Consider the following 23,204-nt stretch of genomic DNA (forward strand, 5'->3'; position numbering starts at 1 on the left):
AACAGTCTTGCACAATTCACAGCGCTTACCAGAGCACCTACCCTCCCCAGTGTCTATCACCCAGTCACCGCATCCCTCCACCCCACCCCCCACTCCAGCAACCCTCAGTTTGTTTCCTGCGATTAAGAATTCCTCGTATAAAGATTCATTTCTGATTCATGACCTCCTGAAATGTCTTTTTGTAGCTATTAACTCTGTTTACTGTTTTGTAGCCTCTTTTTGCTTTTGAATACAAAGAAGTGTTCCCTGAAAATGGGTGGAAGCTATATGACTCTCTTTTAGAGTATAGAAGACAGGTAAGTACTTTTGTTCTTTCAGTTTTAATATTCTGTATTCGTTACAACAAAAAACTTAAGGGTAGAAGTATATAGTTTTATATAGTTGTGTGGGTTTTGTTGTTGTTTTAATGAAGGCTAATCCTGATTTCTTGTCTACCTTTCAGTTTCTTTAAACTGTTTTGAGACTATGTTAGTGATCTTTTATGAATCTCTACTTATCGAAGAGCTAACAAGTAAATCAGCTTATTAAAAATGTTTAATAATGATAAAAATTAAATGGTAAATATATTTACATTTTAATATTCTTATATACCATTCACCATTATTCACTCACCTTTTTCTCTTTTGGGTATCCTATAATATAATTCTGAAAAAATTTCATAGTAGTTCTGCTTATAACTTAGCTCCCCATGAAATTTTGAAAGTTTTAGATCTTCATAGAGGACACACATACATAAAATGTTAACAAATCAAATCTGATAATATACAAAAGAGATAATACAACATGACTAAGGTGGGTTTGTTTACTATGAGAAAACCTATCAGTGTGATTCATCACAGTAAGAGATGAAAGCAGAATTCAGTCTGGAAATCTGTGTGACAGTCTGTCATCCTCCCTATTCTCTCTCAGTACACCACTTCCCAGAGCCCTTTACTGAATATTTAAACTCTACCTAAAATAGTCTTTAACTTTCCGCATGTTCATTCTGCTTTCTTGAGAATTTAAGTTCAGACACATTGGTTGTTTCTTTGGTAATTATTAGATTTCAGATCCAGATTATTCTAGAATTCAGATATGAAAATAAACTGTGATTTTTGTATTTAGATTTCAAACATTGCGTTTGAATTACGGAGCTTCTAATTTACTTAAGTTTGTTTCACAAAGCAAGGAAGAGTAAAAATCCACCACTAGAGAACTAAAGATATCCAAATGGTTTCAAGTATCGTTTGTTGCTCAGTTGCATCTGGCCAGTAAAACTGAAAATTTCTTATTCAGTTATAAAGTCATCAGCTTGGCAAAGTATGAAGCAGAATACGCAGTAAGTGAATCAACTAAAAATCAAGAGTCTATTGCAAGATTTTTGCTAATTCAAAAAGCCGATATCAGAATTAGGTGGGAAAGCAATCAGAAAATCTAACAAATGTCCTGAGAAATGTCAAAGTGAGGAATATTCTCTAGGAATCTGGGCAAAAATTGCCATCAACCTAGAATTTTGGAAAGCAGGTGAGATAAGTATGTCCACAGAAAAGAAATAAATTATTATGGAAAAGAGAATGTAAGTTAAAGAGTAAGTAAACAACTATACCCCTACAGAAGGAGAATTACGAGATTAGGAAATGGGGCTGTCAGAATAGAGCATCGAACTCTACATGAAATGATACAGATGCTTTATGATCTTTGACTTACTAGATGAATTTTTGAGGTTTTTTTCCTGCAGAGCTAGGCACTTTGTCCCTGAGGCAACTAAACTGAAGTGTAGTATAGAGAACACTATTTCCTGTGGTTAGAAGACTCAGGTTTGGGGGTTGATTTTGATGTATATTAAGTTTATTACAGGAGAAAATGAAGATAATCTTTTAATATAAACCTTAAGACTAAAGAGAACACATCAGAGTATTCTTTTTTTTCTTTTCAATTAAAAAAAATTAAAAGTGGTTACACTTGCATTCTGTATAAAATGCAGAAGTTGAATTTGAATTGAATTTGAATTGAAAGGTTGGTTTCCCTTCCAGGACAACCTTGTCCCCCAGCCATCCCAGTTCCTTTCCTTTTAGGAAATAATGTTGCTGGTTACCTATGTATGCTTTCAGAGATTTTATGCCTTCTTTTTCATTTAATGTATTTTGGAGGATACATACCATCTCAGAACATACAGACCTGCCTATTCTTTTTTTCTTTAAAGTTGAGGTATAATTCACATACCATAAATTGTACCACTTTAATGTACAGTCCACTGGCTTTTAACATATGCACAAAGTTGTGTAATTGTTACCACAATCAAATTCCCGAGCATTTAGAAGACTGAGTTTGAGTCTTTTCTTCATATCTCTAGCTCTTACTTAGTTCTCAGTCTTAGGTATATGTTCTTGAATGAGTCATTTATGTCACAGTGCTTTTATTTTTTACTTGGTCATAGGAACTGCTTTATAGGAATGTTTGAAGGATTAGTAATATACAGGAAGGTATTTTATTAACCAAAGAAATCTATCCAAGTGGTAATTATTGTTTTTATTACTTCGTAAAGCTTTCTAAAAACAGAAATCATGACTCGTGAGCTTCATTGTGTGCAGCCACTAAAACACAAGGGGAAAGCCACATTAATTCTGTAGACCGATACATTATAGTACTGAGCATACATTATTTTTAATGGGCAAAATTATTAATAACTATTTAAATTTGTCATGTAAGAGGATGTTTCTTTACTCTTGATGCATGTAGTGATTATACAGAGGACCCTTGAAATTGGTGGATAAGATCAAGAAAAATCATCAAGTTGCTAAAACAGTAAAAGTCAGTCTTAAGGAAATGAACATGGTCTTCTGCAGAAATATTCAGTCATAAGGTAGATAGATGTGTTGCTTAACAAATTTGCAAAACACTCAAGTCCAGTCAAGGAAAACAGAATTTATCCTTAGCACTGGAATGTAAATAACTAAGGAAAGCTATAATCCAGTTAATTGGGTTGTAACTTGACTCTGAAAAATGGATACATTAACTGAAGGACAGTGATTTGCAGGGCAATTATAAATATGTATGCCAAAGATCAGTAGTTGTGTCTACGAAGAGTGTATGCTGACTAGTCAACCCCACTTTTCAGTTTGGAAGGCAGTTCCTTTAGTGGAGATAGGTGTATCACCTTATCTAAGAATAGGAACACAATAGCCATTAGTGTAATTTAAGTCAGTGGTTCTACCCCCACCTTTCCAATTTCCTAAAGAATGTGACACAGTCCCACTGGTAATAGTAGTTCTCCCTGGGAGGAATTTTTTAAGGATATGAGAAGGGATTGAGAGATGAGAGTACCTCCCTGGGTTGGGGGTAGTATATTAGGATCTCAGGTGATGTATGCTTCTCCGGTGATCCAACCATCTTAGCTCTGACTCCATGTTGTCTAAGAAAACCTGAGAAATTAATTTTGCTTCTTAAGAAGGCTTCCTTGTGATTCATTGATTTATTCATTAATCATTCCTTCACTCATCCATCCATCCATCCAAGTTATGTAGCACTACATATACTAGTGGCTGAGTCTGTGAAACTGGAAGACATAATCCTGACTTCCAAAGAGCATATATTTAGTGGAGGAGTCAAAGAAGTAAACTGATGATTAAAATATACAGTGATGAATACAAATAGAGGGAGAGGGAGGTGGAGGCAGAGGGAGAAGCAGGCCTCCTGCGGAGCAGGGAGCCTGATGTGGGGCTCGATCCCAGGACCCTGGGATCATGACCTGAGCTGGAGGCCGATGCTTAACCGACTGAGCCATCCAGGCATCCTGACTTCTGATGTTTTAATTGTAAGTGTCTCAGTGTATCCCTGTTCAGGTTCAACATATTTGGGGTACTTTGGGCCTCATGGATCTGGATGTCATTTCTTTTCCCAGATTCAGGACATTTTCAATCATTACTTTAAAAATACTTTCTGTCCCTTTCTCTTTCTTTTCTTCTGGAATTCCCATAATGTGACTGTTGTTTCTTTACATTGTGTCCCATAATTCCTGTAGGCTTTCCTCATCACTGTTTTTCATTCTTTTTTTCTTTTGGTTATTCTGACTGGTTAATTTCTTTTTTTTTTTTTTTTAAGATTTTACTTATTTATTTGTCAGAGAGAGAGAGCACAAGCAGGGGCAGCTGCAGGCAGAGGGAGAAGCAGGCTCCTCGCTGAGCAAGGATCCCGATGTGGGGCTCCATCCCAGGACCCTGAGATCACGACCTCAGCTGAAGGCAGATGCTTAACCGACAGAGCCACCCAGGTGTCCCTGACTGGTTAATTTCTAATATCTTATCCTCCAGGTCCCTGATTCTTTTGTATGGTTGAGTTCTGCTTTTGAAACTGTTGAATTCTTCAGTTCAGTTATTGTATTTTTCCACTCTAGGATTTCTGGATTTTTGTTCTTTTTTTTATGCCCGCTGTTTTCTTGTGGAACTTCTTGTTTTGCTCATCATTGTTTAATTGTCTGTGTGTTCTTATAGCTCATTAAATTTCATTAAGAGGATTCTGAATTCTTTGTCTCACAGTTCATATATTTCCATTTCTTTAGGGTCAATTATTGGAGCTTTGTTAGTTTCCTTTGGTGGTATCATATTTACCTGATTTTTCATGATTCTTGATTTCTTACATTGGTATCTGCACATTTGAATGATTGGGCTTTTCTTCCAGAATTTATAGGTTTTCTTTGGCAGAGACCATTCTTCACTAATCAGTTCACTTTGGGTGTCTGGGAATGTCTGCTGGTAATGTCCTTGGGCAGGCGGGGCCTACTATTATGGTCTGTTTTGGGGCAAGGCAACTGTTTGAACTCTGAGGACAGAGACTGGGAAGGGTGTGCTACTGGTTGAGAGCAGTTGGATGGAATTGCTGGCTTGGTTCCCTACCCAAGTGAGGCTGTAGGATGGGCTCTACAGTTACCTGGATTCTCCGGTCAGGTATACTAGATTGCTGGGACTGGGTACTGTATTCAGTTGTAGATGGGGCTATTAATTAGCTTTCCTGCGCTGGCAGGACAGCATGATGGGACCCAAGGCTCATTGTTTGGGGACCCAAATCAGGCCTAACTGTTCACCAAATTCCCTGGTCCAGCAGGGCCACTGGTTTTACTCTGCACACTGGAGAAGCCATGGGCTGTGTGCTCTGTTCTAGTGTCGTTGTACATGGGGCTGTTGAATGGGCTATGGAGCTTCTTGTGTTCTCTAGTTAGGGTTCCCTGGCCAGACAGGCTGAGAGCTTTATTCAGCAATGAGCAGGGCAGTGAGTTAGATTCCCTTCCTGGCTGCAGCAGGAGAAACAGCTCTAAAGCCAGTGAAACTCTTTGTTGTGTTAACTCAAGCTGATCTAGATCCCCAAGTTCCCTGACCAAACAGGGCCACTAGCTTTGTTCTTGGCTATCTGCCCATTTCTTGGCTTGAGTACCATTGGACTACACTGCTACCATGAGTTGTGGCCTGCCCTTTCTGGTCAGATGGGGCTAGAAGACACTCTCCACAACTGGTTGGTCTGTGTTTTAGCTTCCTTGCCTTGGTGGGAGGGGGAGGGGCCTCACTAGCTACTCTCAATTTCCCAAACAACCTTAGTGGTTGGGAAGAGCCAAGAGCTACCCTCAGCCCCAGCTAAGAATTAACTCCCTTCTTGGGATTGCTGCATTCCCAGGACTGGCTTTGCTCCAGGGGCAGTCAGCTCTTCTCTCCTGTCTCCCTGCTTGAGTGCTGCTGGTCCACACTGTTTCCAGTTTTTGCCAGTCCTTTTGGTCAGATGGGGTGGGAAGATACTTTGCAGTGTGTGGGGCAGTGATTTAGCTTCTGGCCTGGGGGTGGAAAACTGAATTCTAGGGCTGGCAAAACTCCTCCTTTGAGGGTCCAAATTAGGGAGTTCTGCACCCTGCTGAGTTCCCTGGTCAGAGTGTGTGCACCCCTGACTCCGCTCTGCAGGTGAGCAAAACCACCCATATGGATTCCTCCTTGGCCCCAGGAGGTATGAACTCAGTTTGTCAGGATCCATGTGCTGGTTGTTGCAAGCCTGTCCGCACTTCTCCATCACAGTCAGATCCCCAGTGGTTGAGCCCCACAGATTCCCCTACAGTTCCTGTGGTGCAAGATCAGAGTAGGGGCTCCCACAAGGTGACCCACAAAACCGGCGAGGTGCTGGTTGTCTCCTGTGGCTCAGGGGACACCTTTCTGTGTGGTGCCGGGCTGGCCTGGAGGGGAGGGACACTTGTCTTATGCTTCTAATGCAGTCTGTCTGGGTCTCCGAAGTGCAGGAATTGCTTCAGTCCCATGTTCGAGGATTCTCTCAGTGCTGTCTTGTTCTTGAATAGTTGTCAGTTGTTCTTGTGAGGGGGAGCAAAGTCAAGAACACCTATAATGCCATCTTGGTGAAGGAGTTATGCTTCATGTGAAAAGGAATAGGTAACCATTGATAGTTTTTAGAGGAATGGCATGATAACTTGCTTCTTAGACGATTATTGTAGAGGCAGCATGGAGAATGGATTGCAGAGGGACAGGAGAGAAGTGATAATGGCCTGAATTAGGGAAGTTGCAATGAGAATTGAAAATACTGAACAAAGTTTTCTTTTGGTACTTTTAGAAGAAAAAATCATAGAAATTGGTCATTGATTGGATGTAAGGGGGTAAGGGAGAGGGATGAATTGTATCTGAGGTTTTTGCTTGAGTATCACCTCTATAAACTTGCCAGTTCATTGTACTTTTTTGTTATAGCATGGAAACATATTTTAAGCCTTTAATTAAGTCTTTATTTCTAAAAATAAGAAAGGATCTTACCTGAATAGTTGTTTAGTATATAAAAAGTTAGGAAAGCAAGAGGGAGGGGGTGATGTATATCGTAAGAAGCAGGTTGGGACAAGGCTAATTAAATAGGGTATAGAGTGTAAGGCACCGGTAAAGAAATGGACCATGGCTCGGAATTCATGGAAACTCTATTTACCATATGAATACTGGGAGGGAATTTTCTCTCTTTACTTAATGTTCATACCCTCTTGGGTGTTTGGCAGTCACTTGAGAAATACCTCTTTAAAGGAGAGTACATTCTTCCCTTTGATTTCAGATTTTTATAACAATTCCGTGAACCAGGATACTAATTTTTCTTTTTTTTTTTTTTCAAGATTTTATTTATTTATTTGAGAGAGAGAGAATGAGAGACAGAGAGCATGAGAGGGGGGAGGGCAAGAGGGAGAAGCAGACTCCCTGCCGAGCAGGGAGCCCAATGCGGGACTCGATCCTGGGACTCCCAAGATCATGACCTGAGCCGAAGGCAGTCGCTTAACCAACTGAGCCACCCAGGCGCCCTAATTTTTCTTTTTTTAAAGGAACAATGTACTTTTAAATAAAAAGGATAGATGTGCAATGTACATGGAGTTCTTTATTACCTCCTTTGTTTCTTCATCTATCAAATGGAGTTAACAAAACCTGGATACAATAATATGTGCATGTATGTGTGTGTAAAGAGGTTGCTGACATGTACTGGCACATGATAGGTACTCAATAAAGGTTTTTTTTTTTTTTAAAAAAAACTATAATTAGTAGTTTTAGTATAGTTTTTAAAACTATAATAAAGAAATCTTTCATTTCTTTCTTTTTCTGATTGATTATATGAGTTGTCGGGGTCCATAAAATTTTAAATATATATATTTTCTTAGTTCCAACTAATTTAATGGCTTTATTTTCTGTAGAATGAAAGATGGAAAATTTGTAAGTATCTTATTTAGGTAACCCTTTATGTGAAGTAGTAGACTAGTTATAGCTAATATTGAAGGATCAAATGAGAGCTTAATAATTGATGTGTTTTTAAAAAGTTTTTTAAAGTATTTCTTGCCTCTTGGTTTTGCTTTGTTACTCCCTTGCTTTTATAATATGTGTTAGATTAGCAACATTCCCATTAGTACTATAATTTAGGAGGGAAAAATTCACTTTAGGTATGTAAATGATAAATATATGTATAGCGTTTTGATGGATACTGGGTACCTGCTCCCTGAAGTTTCTTTATGTAGATGAATGGCAGCAAAATCAATCATCCAGTCAAGCTTAGTGAAACTTTTTTTTTTTTTTTTTGAGAGAGAATGAGAGACAGAGAGCATGAGATGGAGGAGGGTCAGAGGGAGAAGCAGACTCCCTGCCGAGCAGGGAGCCCGATGCGGGACTCGATCCCGGGACTCCAGGATCATGACCTGAGCCGAAGGCAGTCGCTTAACCAACTGAGCCACCCAGGCGCCCCAAACTTTTTGTTTTTAAGACAGGGAACATTTGCAGTCTTACTGTGTCCTTCCCATTGGATATGTTTAGCACAGACCCAGCAATCTATCAGTATTTAATGATTTAAGAAATCTTTCAATATATAATTGAGCATCAAAATGAACATAGATCCCTACATTAACTCATCCTAAAAGCCTGGTCACTACAAGTAGACAGTAACTATTCCAGCAACTTAAGAGATGGATAGTGGAGATAAGAGAGGCTAAATAAGGTGGCTTCTGTTTCAGTGTCTTTTAATATTTTAGGTGGTAATTTGTCTTACGTTCTATTTCATGTGTAGGGAATTCCAAATGAAAGCTGGAGAATAACAAAGATAAATGAACGCTACGAGCTTTGTGATACATATCCTGCCCTCTTGGTTGTGCCGGCAAATATTCCTGATGACGAATTAAAGAGAGTGGCATCCTTCAGATCAAGGGGTCGTATCCCAGTAAGTGTGAAGCTTTGGTGAGACTTTGCAAATGCTTTTGTACTCTACGTAATGCTGAGGTTAATGAACGGGAGAATGGGTGCAGGATAAAAATAGCTATAGCAACATGTCTATTATGGGGATTTTAGAGAATGAGTTATTTAGTAAAATTAAAACTGGAGGAAAGACTTAGATTAAAGAAGTTTCTGGAGAGTCTGACATGGGTAGGAGAGAACTGCACAGAATTGTGATTCTTAACTCGACAACAAAGTTGGCTCTGTATTGTTCACTATTTCTTTATTTTATTATATATTCTTTAATCATGGTGATAAATGCTCTTTTCCTTTAAATCCTAGAGAAAAGAAAACTTTACAAATTTATGATGAATTACTGTGTTTTAGAAAGATTGGCTCAAATAATTTTAGGTACAAAAGTCATAGATTCTGAAGACTTTATAGTTGGACAGTTTGCTGATTTAGTAATAAAACTTTAAGGGGTTTATTTAACCCCCTTTTAATGTACTGTGATTCTAGAGACAACACTTCTGAATAGTCATGACTTATGTAAATCAACACCTGATTAAAGGATTAGACCAAATTTTCCATATGCCAGAGTTGGCTTGAAAGAAAGGTGATGATTTTATAGCAGCCTTGAATAGCCTTTCGTGGTTAGGCTTTGGAACCAATCAGAAAGCAGAATTTTATAGAGAAGTGTTTTTGAGAAGAATTATAAACAGAGAAATATATAAAGAGTGTGTCACTGTTTTTTCCCCCACTAAGGTTTTATCATGGATTCATCCTGAAAGTCAAGCCACTATCACTCGGTGTAGCCAGCCCATGGTAGGAGTGAGTGGAAAGCGAAGCAAAGAAGATGAAAAATACCTTCAAGCTATCATGGACTCCAATGCCCAGTCTCATAAAATCTTTATATTTGATGCCCGGCCAAGTGTCAATGCTGTTGCCAATAAGGTGAGATTGTCTTTCAGTAATTAAGATTATAATTATAGTTTCATGAATTGGCTGGGTTTGGTGGGAGCCACCATGTGTAGTAGAAAGATTTCAGGCTCTCCAGTGACAAAGATGTAGATTCTAATACTGGCTCTCCTACTTGATGGTATGACTTTGAGTTAGTTACTTAATCTCTTTTTTTTAAAGATTTATTTATTTTAGAGAGCGAGAGCGAGCAGGGGGAGGGACAGAGAATCTCAAGCAGACTCCCCGCTGAGTGCGGAGCCTGACATGGGGCTTGATCTCATGACCCTGAGATCATGACCTGAGCCAAAATCAAGAGTCAGATGCTTAACCAACTGAGCCACCCAGGTGCCCCTAGTTAGTTACTTAATCTTTTAACTTTTTATTTGTTCACTTTTGTTTGAAGTACAGTTGAGATACAACATTATGTTAGTTACAGGTTTACAACATATTTCAGTATTTGTATAGATTGTGAAATGATCACATTAAGTCTGTTTACCATCTGTCACCATACAAATTTACAACATATTCTCCTTATAATGAAAACTTTTAAGATTTACCATCTTAGCTTTCAAATTCACAATAACAATATTATTGACTATAGTCCCCATGTGGTATGTTACATTCTCATGACATTTATTTTATAACTGGAAATTTGTGCCTCCTTATCTCCATCGATTTTGTTCCCTGACAAACCCTCCACTCTGCAACCACCATTCTGTTCTCTGTGTCTATGAGTCTTGTTTGTTTGTTCATTTGTTTTGTTTTTTAGATTCCATATATAAGTGAAATAATTCAGTGTTTGTCTGACTTATTTCATTTAACATCATACTCTTCAGGTCTATTTATACTGTCATAAATGGCAAGATTTCATTTCTTTTTATGGCTGAGTAGTATTTCATTGTGTATACACACACACACACACACACACACCCCACATCTTCTTTACATGTTCATCCATTGATGGACATGTAGGTTCTTTCCATATCTTGGCTATTGTAAACAATGCTGCAGTGAACATAGAGTGCACAGATCTTTTTGGATTAGTGTTATTGTTTCTTTCAATAAATACCCAGTGGTTCTATTTCTGAGTTTTTGAGGAACCTTCATACTTTTTTCCATCACGTTTATTTTTTTGATAATAGCCATTTTGACAGGTATGAGGTTATATCTCATTGTGGTTATAATTTGCATTTCCTGATGATTAATGATTTTAAGCATCTTTTCGTGTGCCTGTTGGCCATCTGTGTCTTCTTTGGAAAAATGTCTATTCAAATCCTCTGCCTATTGTTTAAAAAATAAAATTTATTCTTAATTTTGTCAATGCGTTATATCTTGTTGATTGTTCTGTAAATGTTGAACCATGCTTACATCCCTGGAATCCTACTTGATCATGGTGTATGATCCTTTCAATGTATTGTTGAATTTGGTAATATTCTGTTGAGGATTTTCACATCTATGTTCATTAATTCATAATTCATAATTCATGTAATTTTTTTTTTTTGGGTTGTCTGTTTTTGGTGTCAGGGTAATGCTGGTCTCATAAAATGAGTTTGGTATTGTTCCTGCCTCTTCAGTTTTGTAGGTATTTGAAAAGGATAGGTATTAAATCTTCTTTGAATATTTGATAGAATTCACTGGTGAAGCTGTCCGGTCCTAGACTTATGTCCTGATACAATTTCCTTGCTAGTGATCCAGATTTTCTGTTTTCTTCCTGATTCAGTCTTGGAAGATTCTATGCTTCTAGGAATTTATCCATTTTTTCCCCTAGGTTGTCCAGTTTATTACTGTGAACCATATAATAGTTCAGAGTAGTCTCTTATGATCCTTTGTATTTCTTTGGTATCAGTTGGGACTTACCTTCTTTTACTTCTGATTATTTATTTATTTATTTATTTATTTATTTATTTATTTATTTATTAAAGATTTTATTTATTTATTTAATTGACAGGGAGAGAGGGAGAGACAGCATGAGAGGGAACACAAGCAGGGGGAGTGGGAGAGGAAGAAGCAGGCTTCCGGCTGAGCAGAGAGCCCGATGTGGGGCTCGATCCCAGGACCCTGGGATCATGACCTGAGCTGAAGGCAGTCGCTTAACCAACTGAGCCACCCAGGCGCCCCATACTTCTGATTATTTATTTGAGCCCTCCCTCTTTTTTTTCTTAGTGTGTCTAACTAAAGGTTTATTGATTTTATTAATCTGGCTTAGTTTCATTGATCTTTTCTATTATGTTTTTAGTCTCTGTTTCATTTATTTCCACTCTGATCTTTATTATTTTCCTCTTTCTACTTATTTTGGGCTTACTTTATTTAGGTGTAGAGTTTGATTGTTTATTTACTATTTTCTTGTTTCTTCAGGTAGGCCTGCATTGCTAGAAATTTGCCTTTTAAGATTGTTTTTGCTGCGTCCTATAGATTATGGTGTGTTACATTTCCATTTCGTTTGTCTCAAGGTATTTTATATTTCTTCTTTGATTTCTTTGTTGACCCATTGGTTGTTCAGTACCATGTTTTTGCTTTGTGGTTACCATGAGGCTCATATATTACTGCCTTTTTATGTAACAGTCGTGTTAAGATGATAGCGGGTTAAGTTTGAATGATTTTAAAACTCTGCACTTTTACTCCCCCCTGACACATTTTATGTTTTTGATGTCAGATTTACAACTTTTTATTTTGTGTACCTTTAACTGTTTATTGTGGTTATAGTTATTTTCACTATTTTTTTCACCTTCGTACTAACTTTATAAGTTATTAATGCACTATGTTTACTGTAGATTTGTCTTTACAAGTGAAATTTTTACTTTCATATATTTTTTTGTTATTAATTAGTGCCCTTTCTTTTCTGCTTAAAGAAGTCCCTTTAACATTTTTTGTTAAGTCTGATACACTCTTTTAGCTTTTGTTTGTCTGGAAAGCTCTTAATCTCTTCTTCAATTCTGAATGATAACCTTGCCAGAAAGAATATTCTTGGTAGGAAGGTTTTCCTTTCAGTACTTTGAATATATCATGCCACTCTTTTCTGGCCTACACAGTTTCTGCTAAAAATACTGCTGATTGTCTTATAGAGGTTTCTTTGTATTTAACAAGTTGTTTTTCTCCTGCTGTTTTTGAGATTTTCTCCTATCCTTAACTTTTGACATTTTAATTATAATGTGACTTGGTATGGCTCTTTTTGGGTTTATCTTATTTCAACTCTCTGGACTGAAATGCCTCTTTCTCTAGGGAAAGTTTTAGCCATTATTTCTTCAAATAAGTTTTCTGCCCCTTTTTCTTGCTCTTCTCCTGGCTCCCCTATAATGCAAATGTCATTTCAGTTTATGTTGACCCATAGGTCCCTTAAGCTATGTTCACTTTAAAAAAAAAATTTTTTTTTTTTAAGATTATTTAATTGAGCGAGGGAGAGAGAGAGACAGTGAGAGAGGGAACACAAGTTGGGGGGTGGGAGAGGGAGAAGCAGGCTTCCCACTGAGCAGGGAGCCCGATGCGGGGCTCGATCCCAGGACCCTGGGATCATGACCTGAGCCGAAGGCAGTCGCCTAACCAACTGAGCCACCGAGGTGCCCCAGGCTATGTTCACTTTTTAAAAATTCTTTTTTGTTTTTGCAAAAATTCTTTTTGGATGAGTTCCACTACGCTGTCTTCCAGCTCACTGATTCTGTCTTCTGTTTCATCTGGTCTGCTGTTGAACCCCTCTTGCATTTTTCAGTTTAATTATTCAGTTCTGTGACTTCTGTTTGGTACTTTCTAAAATTTTCTATATCTTTGGTGAAGTTCTTACTGTGTTCATCCATTCTTCAAGTTTGGTGAGCACCTTTAATGACCATTACTTTGAATTCTTTATCAGGTAAATTATTTATCTCCATTTCATTAAGGTTTTTTTCTGGTGTTTTAGTTTGTTTTTTCATGTGGAACATATTTTTCTTCCTCCAATGTTTCAGACCCATAGGGCCCAGAAACAATCCCCATGGCCACTCGCTGGGTGTCTTCTATGTGGGCTACACATGCACCAGCTGGCTCTGATGCAGCCAAAGTGAAGTGGCATGTGGGGATGGTTTATTTACTCTTTTTAGACCTTAATTTGCTCATTTGCAAAATGAGAATAATAATAGCTAACGGGCTTGTCTTGGGGGCAAAACTCATCTAATAAAAAGTAGTGCATAACCCTGTGCTCATGTACATAATAAATAACTATTCAGCAGTTAACTGGTTTCCTTCTCCCTTCTCCAAACTTGACAACTAACTGAGCGTATGTCTGACTAAACTCTGCCCAGCATGGCTGTAGGAATTGGAAAGCAGTGTTCTCAGTGGCCAGTGATGCCCCCTTCTCCCTGCCCTTCACCTAATCAAGTTATTCACACTGCATACTTGCACTTAGCTGGAGCAATTGCCCTGGTTTCTGCTGTAGAACAAATATTTACATTGTGGAAATAGAAATTTTTGCCTGGTTGACAAAATCTGCCATAGGCGAAGGAGAGAGAAGGGATATAAATTAGCTTTAGTAAGTTACCTTTTTAACCCCCAAGAAACAATGTATCTGTATTATAGAATCAGCTAATGCAGATAAGCAAAAAGAACATATTTTAAAACACTCTAAATCCTGTAACATCATTAAAATTTGGTTGTACTTCTGGACCTATGAGTATTAGCATGCACACATATATTTGAAACAGTGGGATAATTGTAACTTCTTTTTTAAAACACTGACACTGTATCTTTCTGTGCCAATAAACATTTATCTATAACATTATTTTAATGGTACAAGAACTAATAATATCAACTGTTACTGGATATTTAGTTTATTTCTGGGTTTTTTGCTTTTATAAACAATGGTGGGATGATCATCCTTTTAATTAAATTATGGTGCGTGTGCCTAATTATTTCCATCCTATTTAGTGTTTTGAGGGCATTGTGAGTTGCAGGCATTCTCTATTAAACTGTAAATGTTTCCCCTTAAAGGAGAAATGAGATAATGAGTACGTGAAGCTTGCAGCACAGGGACTAGCATGTATTTTTCCAGTCATTACTTGTTTCCCTTCCAAAACTCTACTCTGAATTAGCAGGAGAGAGACTTAGTATGTTTTCTAGCATGAGAGGAGAAGGAAGGAGAAATGTAATGCAGAAAAGGTGGTAAGGCAAAGTTATATTCCCTATCTTATTTTTTTAAAGCATTCTCTTACATATGTCAGTATGGAAAGCCCCCCTTTTTTTAACAACTGATATATTTTATTTATTGGTACATTTTCCTGGTTACAAGATATGTACTAGACAGTATAGAAAAACTCGGCAGGCATAGATAAAGGAAATTAAAATCACCCATATCCACTAATATTTTGCTGTATTTTCCCCCATTATTTTTTGGTACACTTATATGTTGATTATTTTGTTTCTTTGGTTTTTCTCTTAATACTATAGGAATTATTTCATCTAATACAATATTCTTGAAAAACACTGTAATAGTACTTATTACAGCTGTGTCATTATTCATTTAGTCATTTTTCTCGTATTGGGTGTTTAAGTATTTAGTATTTTAAATATCACTGAAATAAATATCATTTGTTGGCATCTTTATTTCCTTAAAAGAGTATCCTACATATACAATGACTGTATCAAAATTTAAAATATGTGTTTTTTAAGAGTTTTGTTACATACAGTCAGTATTCGTCAGGAAGGTCGGTTCAGTTTACCAGCCTGATGTCTTTCCCCCTGGTTTTACTGAGATATAATTGATGTAGAACATTGCATAATTTTGAGGTGTACAATATAATGATTTGATATGTGTATATATTATGAAATGATCACCACAATAAGTTTAGTTAACATCCATCATCTCATATAATCACAAATTTCTTTTTCCTTGTGATGAGAATTTGTAAGGTCTGTTTTCTTAGCAACTTTCAAATATATAATATAGTATGGTTAACAGTAGTCATCAGAACTTATCTTTTAAGTGGAAGTTTGTACCTTTTGACTACCTTCACCCAATCTCCACACCTACCCCCTGGCTTTTTAATTTGCAAAAATGTACATCCTTGTTGCAACAAATACTTGTAACCTGAACTCTCAACGTTTTTTATAACCTAATCAATTTGAATATGACAAATCCTTTTGCAGTCATGACCCATGTCAAGAATTAAAACTTTGCCAGCCACTAAGTCTTCCATGGGTGCCCTGCTTCAGCCTTCTAACTGTACTAAAAGTAACCGCTATCCTAACTTTTATAATAGTCATCTTGTTGCATTTCTTTATATTTCATTACTGAAGTATATATCCCTAGACTCAAGTTTAGCCTTGTTTTTTTAAATATTGTGTTTTAAGTCTCTCTTAATCTGTAATCTTCCCCTTGCCTTTCACTTTCTTTTCTTGACCTTTTATCTGTAGAGTTTTCCATAGTCCCAAGTTTTGCTGTTGCATGCATGGTATGGTTCAACTTTTTTCTGTCCTTTGAATTTCTTCCACATAAATTTAGAGGTTTATTCAGATCCAGGTTCGATACCTTTGGCAAGGCTATAGGGAACATATCAGGAGGCACATCATTTGTGGCTGATTCTCTGTTTTGGGGTGTTAGCAGCTGTTAATGCTCAGTGCCTAGATACATTAACTCCAAAATGGTGGTGTTTTAATTTCATGATTTCTCTTTCAGTTATTGGTTGAACTCTTTCTGTAAAGAAACACTTTCTTTTATCTATAGTTTGGTTAACCATCAATTTAGGTCAGTTTTCCCAGTGATGAGCTTACTTCCTGTCATCCCATGAAGGTGACTGATTTTTTAAAGTATCGTTATGAATGCATGTATTTAAACATATTCAACATCTTCTAATCCATCGCAGATAATATTTTTTTGAAGTTAAAATTTCTCATCTTTGGTCGAGGGAGGCTTTTCAAGTTATCTCCTGAGTTCTTTTGATATAACTGTAGTAATCTTCGCTATCTGGTATAGGGAGATATACCAGACTCATCAGAAAGTCTTGTGCATTGCCTAGCCACAGCCTCGAAACAGCTATTTCTTTTCTTTTCTTTTTTCTTTCTTTTTTTTAAGATTTTTTTTTAATTTGAGATAAAGAGGGAGAGAGAACACAAGCAGGTGGGAGTGGCAGAGGGAGAGGGAAAAGCAGATTCCCTGCTGAGCAGGGAGCCCCATGTGGAGCTGTATCCCAGGACCCTGAGATCATGACCTGAGCTGAAGGCAAACACTTAACCAACTGAGCCACACAGGTGCCCAAAACAGCTATTTCTCCAAGAAGTTCTCATTCCTATTAGTACCAAATGGTGTTGCAAACCATCGTCTGGGGTGCTGAGGATATCTGCTACTGGATTTGTACTGTTTTGAGGTCTTTCCAGTGAATAGGATTAGGGAATATTTACATATTTTTAGAGGTAAAGTACCTCAAGAGTTCCTACTGGTGTTTTCAATTTAAATCCAGTGCTAAACAATTTTTACGTAGCTTCTTCTAAATTACATATGTATCTCCTTTCTTCCACACCAGCAATCCCGGTTCTCAAAGACTCAGGGGATGATATGTATGTTTCATAATTACTTGTGTGCTTTATCCTACCAGTCTCAGAATAATAATATTAATACCACCATCACCAGTACCTTCTGGAAAGTTAATTGTTTTTCACTTGCTCTCCCCATCCTCCCCCACTTTTAAATACATTGTATTATATTGACATTGTCAGCGGATATAGCCTTAACACGTTCTCCCTTTTGAACAGTTTCCCTTTTACCTCTGACTTCGACAAATAGCTGTATATTTTATGCTCACAAGCAATTTGTATATGGATGACTTTCTAGACATTATTATTATTATTATCATCATCATCATCATCTGAAGTTGTTCTCTAAATATTTCAGCAAGCATTCGTGGGAACAATACTCTGAGTGTTTGTATGCTAATAGGAGCTTGTGTCCTTTATTAAAGTTTGAAAGTCAGTTTGGCTGGACATAAAACCCTTAGCTTACATGTGATTTTCCTGAGTTTCTTAAATATGTTGCTTATTTTCTTTTGGCATAAAGCTTCAAAGGCTAACGATAAACTAGATTTCTTTACCTTCTACGTCACTCTTTTTACTTGGATGTTCAAAGGACTTTTTTCTTTTCCTTTGAAGTACAGTTATTGCCAGAATATGTCTCCATGCTGTGTGTTCTGGGTCTGTATTCTCAGGTATGCATGTGTGCTGTTTCAATATGTAATTTCCAATTTTTTAAAAAAATACATGCAGTTTTCTTTAATCATTGTTCTTAGCATTCTGTTTCCTTGTTCTGACTTTCTTCTTCAGGACTCTTGTGTTGGCTCTTCTTCACCTTTCTTCATCATTTGTCACTTTCTCTTGACTCCTTCTTATGTCTTTCTAATTTCATTTTGGTTTTAAGTATTTTCCTTTTCTCTCTTTCTTTTAACTTGTTATCTGCTGTATTATTTACTCTTGTGTTTCTTCTTCTTTAGTCTTCCTGATTTTTTTCCTTTTATTTCTAATTTGTTCCCAAGTTCTGTCACTTCATTTTTGAGTTTTCTAATTCCAATTTATTTTGTTTTTCATGCCTGGTATTATTTTTTAATGTCTTTAGCTTGCTTGAAAAGAGATTTCAGTGTTGAGAGGCATTTTCAGAGGATATGTTATGAATACTGCTCATTCTCTTTTTAAGATAGCGCCTATGGGACTTGACCTTGATCCTTTCCTATTATTCATTTTTAGGTGAAATTAGTTTTCCTGAACCTTCAGGGTGGTTGGTTCAGTTAGAAGCCATGGCTCAGAAGTTAGGTGTACCCAGAAGTTAGAACTAATTTCACTGAGCTGCCTCTTTTATTGTTTGCATGTAGCATTAAAAAATATGAAGTCTTACTTTCTGGGATTTCCTGGCTCTGTCCTGTCTCTCCCACCCAGTACCTCCCCCACCCCATTCCCTTACCTGAAACTTCTTTTCCTTTGTCTTATTTCTCTGGACCTTCTCTTCCTTTGCCTCTGTTGACTCTGTCTGCTCAATTTTGATGATGTGCTTATTAGCAGAAGCAATCCCTGGCTGGTCTGTTAGGAGAGTTCAGGAAGGTTAGACTGCTTTGGCCCCTTTAGATCTACTGTAGATCCGTTAGATTCATGGGCTGTTAGAATGGACGGAACCCTTCCTGGTTTTCAGCTGCACTTCTTAGATTGACCTGTTGGGCTTCCCTATAGTTCTGGAAGATGAAGGCCAACACGGGAAGAACAAACACTAAAAAGTGTAAGGCTCTCTCATGGTTCTCCTGTTCTCCAGTCCTTTTATATCCATCGCTTCCTCTGCTTCTTCCCACACATTAACTGACAGCATTCAGATCTTGTGGCTGTGGGTGGTTTTGGGGTTTCACAGAATGCTTTGTCCCCATTTCTGTTTTAAATGATTTGTGTGTTTTTGGTTTTACTGTCTAGTTGTTCTGTTTTCTTTTAAATGTCAACTTTTTTGAAATCTAATACACATGCCAGAAAACACACTCTTTTCAAGTATATATTTCAGTGTTTTTAGTATACTCACAAAGTTCTACAACTGTCTGATTCCAGAGCATTTTCTGTTTGTTTGTGTGACTGGCCTCTGTAGTTTCCACTGCCATCTTTCTAGAATTTGTTGCAACCAATTTGAACTGAAAGTGTCTCTTACCCCTGACCTGTTCAGTTCCCATGCTCCAGGAATAATCCTTGTTAACAGGTACCCACTGAAACACTGTTAACTTTGTAGCTGTGCCAGTCTTGAATCCAAACTATTTCCCAGACTGTCAGTGTTAGAAGCAGACCTTCTGTTTTTTGGTAATCTGTTGTTGGTTAGGCGTTGGTGGGTTTTGTAGTTTTCAATGGTGTGAGTCATATGAACACTTAATTTTTTTATACAGTGGCTATCTTAGTATGCTATGGTATTCTGTGCTGTTATACTTGTTCCGTCTTTTTATTTGGAAATAATTATGTGGTTGAAATAGAAGCAAGTCATTATGATTGCAAAGCATTTTGCAAATATTAAGATTAAAATGAGGTGACAAGGAAGGGAGGTGAAGAAGCATGGGCCAGTACGAAACTAGCTAGACGTCGTCCCGGCATACAGAGCTGGTGATTTCAGTCTTCTCTAATAAATTATGCTTGGGTAGAACTGGAAATATAGGTAGGAAAAATTTAGTGCTTTAAAAATGTTTAAGGACCTTCATATATGGCATCACATTTAATTTAAAACAGCCACATAAGGAAGTCAGGGTTAGAGTGTATATTCCTGTTTCATAAAGAAGAACGTGTAGTAGGGAGTGGCTGTGTTAAGATGTCCTGAGCCATTGACATTTTCCCATGGAGTTTTCCTATTCATCAGTAATATTTATCATCGGGGCGCCTGGGTGGCTCAGTCAGTTAAGCATCTGCCTTCAGCTCAGGTTATGATCCCAGGTTTCCAGGATCCAGCCCTGCATCGGGCTCCCTGCTCAGTGGGGAGTCTGCTTCTCCCTCTCCCTCTGTCCCTACTGTCTTCCCACCCCAGCTTGTGCTCTTTGTCACTCTCTCTTTCTCTCAAATAAATAAGATCTTAAAAAAAAAGAAAAAGAAAATAATATGTATCATCTTTCATGTTACTGGATATTTTATGGCACTTTTTCACATATGTTTACATGCATTCATTTATGATTTCCTGTGGTGTGTGCTTTTTTTCCCCAGGCGAAGGGTGGAGGTTATGAGAGTGAAGATGCCTATCAAAATGCAGAACTCATTTTTCTGGATATCCACAATATTCACGTTATGAGAGAATCATTACGAAAACTGAAGGAGATTGTGTACCCTAACATTGAGGAGACTCACTGGTTGTCTAACTTGGAATCTACTCACTGGCTTGAACATATTAAGGTTAGGTATATGTTATTATTTCCTTATATTATTACAGAATATCAGACAAGGACTTTCTCTGCCCCTCTCTTTTGGCACTTTTCTTACAGTTGAACTTAAGATGAAGGTATCTTTCTGTATAATGAAAAAATTGATAACTGCTTTGAAAATTGTAAGTACTTCTAAGGTGTGTTGCTTGAATGAATTAGTTTTCTATACTGTGCGTTTGGTTCTGTTGTGGTCTTCTCTTCCCCTCTCTTCCCCGCCCTGTCTGAATTCTACCCATCCTTCAGACCCCAGTTCCGATTTCTTCTCTTCCATGAAGTCTTCCCGGATCGCACCCACTTCCATTGTCTCTGCACTTTTCACTTTACTTTCTCTTTCCAACTCATTAGGTAAGACCTTACACTTCAGTTAATTACTTTGTGTCAGCTGGAGTATATTCCTAATTCATGGAAACCTGGGCTGGGTAATTTATTAGTGTTTTTGGACCCCTCAGGAGCTAGGGCAGCACTGTGTGTGTGAATAACAGGCACCCGCTAAATCTGTGTTGCTCGACTAGTGAAGTGAGAGGCATTCTGGTCAGAGAAGGGAGGCGAAGCAGTTGAACGAAGGGTTTGAAGGCTAAATGATGTGGAGACTGCCCTGTGAACACTAATGTGCCCAGCCTGTCACTGGCATGTTTGGAACACCGGATGTGATCGCACTTTGTATGGTTACATAACTTTTTTCATCCGTGTTCTAAATTTCAGTAACACAGCGTACCGAGATACAGACTTCTATAGCCACATACACATTCATACTGTGAAATAAAGGGAAATGAGAGTTTTCATGATAAGGAGCAGACATGTACTCACATTCGAATCTAAAATTCGGGCAGAACTGAAGAGAAGGCCAAATTGACCTAATTGAGAATTCGAGATTATTTTTATTTTTGCTCTCCCAGATGCTTAGAAGCTTGAGTGTAGCAGAGTGCACACACTCCTCAGTCAGAGAGCATGTTCTGGGGGCCCATCTGTTACAGCCCGTGAAGTGTAAATAGTAAACAGTAACACTTGATTGGAAGCGAAAGCAAACATAAATTGCAGTGTCAGCTTCAGTAAATTGCAAGGCATTCCACCAGCGCATAGAACAGTCTCTCCAAAAAGCTTGCTCTAACAGAAACAAGTCTCCTTAGAGGTATAAGAGATCGGCTGTGCCTGGACTGCCTTCTCCACCCGCAGTCCTCACACCAGCAAAGCTACCTGCTCACCTTCTTCAGAACTCTGCTCAAATAACACCTTCTCAGAAAGGCCTTTCCCAACCACACCTTACAAAATAACAGCTCCACCAGCAGGGGGCAGTGCCTCTGGCACAGTACGTATTTTCTTATTTACTTGCATCTGGCTGGCCTCGCTGGAGTAGAATGTACCAGCCCTTTGTCTCTTTGGTTCACTGCTGTCTCCAGCACTTAGAGCAGAGCCTTCCACATCGTAAGGCACTCCAAAATGTTTATTTTATAAGTGAAAGAAGGAAGGAAGGAAGGGGGGAGCGGAGGAAAGGAGGGAAGGAGGGAGGAGATGACCATGGAAGAAAGGTGACCACTTTGGATAACTTCCTGGTCAGTTTTAACTTTCCAGCTGTTCTAATCCTTTGGGTCGGTGATTCCTAAGTCTCGATATCCACTGAATTACAAGTGGAAGATATTTAAAATAGTAAGCCAGGAATAGTGAAGAATGGAGCCCAGACACTTAAAAAAATGCTCACAGGTGACTCTGATGCATAGTCAAGATTGACATTGCTTCGGAGTACCCCGGTTCCAGAATATGCCTATAGTTAAAATCAAAAGGAAGTTATCACGAGATTCTCCAAGCCTAGAAAATCTACTTTCTTTCATTCTGATCCGTGTTTGTGGACCCATACTGTTCTCTATGTATGGTCTAGCCATTGCAGAGAAGAATGGGACTGTATTATTCATTTTAAAGAATATTATACTTTTGTGTTTCTTATTTGGTTATATCTAATTCTGTCTAGTTTTAACTCAAGATCAACTTCAGAAAAGATACTTTGCACTGTCTGCATATTTAAAAAAATAACTGAAATTATTTCAAATACCAGTTGACATAGTAATATATTGATCTGATGAGAATTTGTCATTCATACTGATAACAGAAAAGTAGCTTTAAAGTTCTGTACTGTGCTTGCTGTAAGCTCTGTGACATATATAAAAACAGTAAAAGAAATGCTATAGAAGCTATAGAGTTAAGAGAGATCCAATTTCATTGCTTTCATATTTATTCTGTTTTGGTTAAGTAGGGATTGTTTAATGTGTATGACTTCCTTTGGCATATTATTTTTTATTTAAATAGATGATCTTGGAATATTTGAAGATTCTTAGAAACAGATCTCTTTAAAACTTAATCCTTCTTTTCTCTCACTCATACTGTTGATTTGTACAGAACCCAGAGATACCCATCATTTGACTCTTTCATTGTTCAGATCAATAGGAGCCTGGATTTATGAGATTTTTCTAGGTACAAAGGCAAAATATAGATCTTCTGCCACTTACAAGAATTCTTTTTAGGTGGGGTGCCTGGGTGGCTCAGTCGTTAAGTGTCTGCCTTCAGCTCGGGTCATGATCCCGGAGTCCTGGGATCGAGCCGCGCATCGGGCTCCCTGCTCAGCGGGAAGCCTGCTTCTCCCCCTCTCACTCCCCCTGCTTGTGTTCCTGCTCTCACTGTGTCTCTCTCTATCAAATAAAAAAAA

At 37.9% G+C, this 23,204-nt stretch overlaps 1 protein-coding gene across 4 annotated transcripts in view; it reads left to right on the top strand.

Annotated features, from left to right (window-relative positions):
- The window catches only part of MTMR2 (myotubularin related protein 2), a 113,378-nt gene that overhangs the window by 76,431 nt on the left and 13,743 nt on the right, over window positions 1–23,204 (top strand). For all 4 annotated transcript variants that reach the window (XM_035009337.1, XM_035009339.1, XM_035009338.1 and 1 more), the window contains 4 exons: window positions 213–296; window positions 8,539–8,688; window positions 9,447–9,635; window positions 20,295–20,480. In XM_035009337.1, the coding sequence (XP_034865228.1) occupies window positions 213–296; window positions 8,539–8,688; window positions 9,447–9,635; window positions 20,295–20,480 (609 nt within the window). The remainder of the gene's footprint in view (window positions 1–212; window positions 297–8,538; window positions 8,689–9,446; window positions 9,636–20,294; window positions 20,481–23,204) is intronic.

The sequence above is a fragment of the Mirounga leonina genome, unplaced genomic scaffold (assembly GCF_011800145.1).
Source record: "Mirounga leonina isolate KUSES-001 unplaced genomic scaffold, KU_Mleo_1.0 Mir_153, whole genome shotgun sequence".
Taxonomy (NCBI): domain Eukaryota; kingdom Metazoa; phylum Chordata; class Mammalia; order Carnivora; family Phocidae; genus Mirounga; species Mirounga leonina.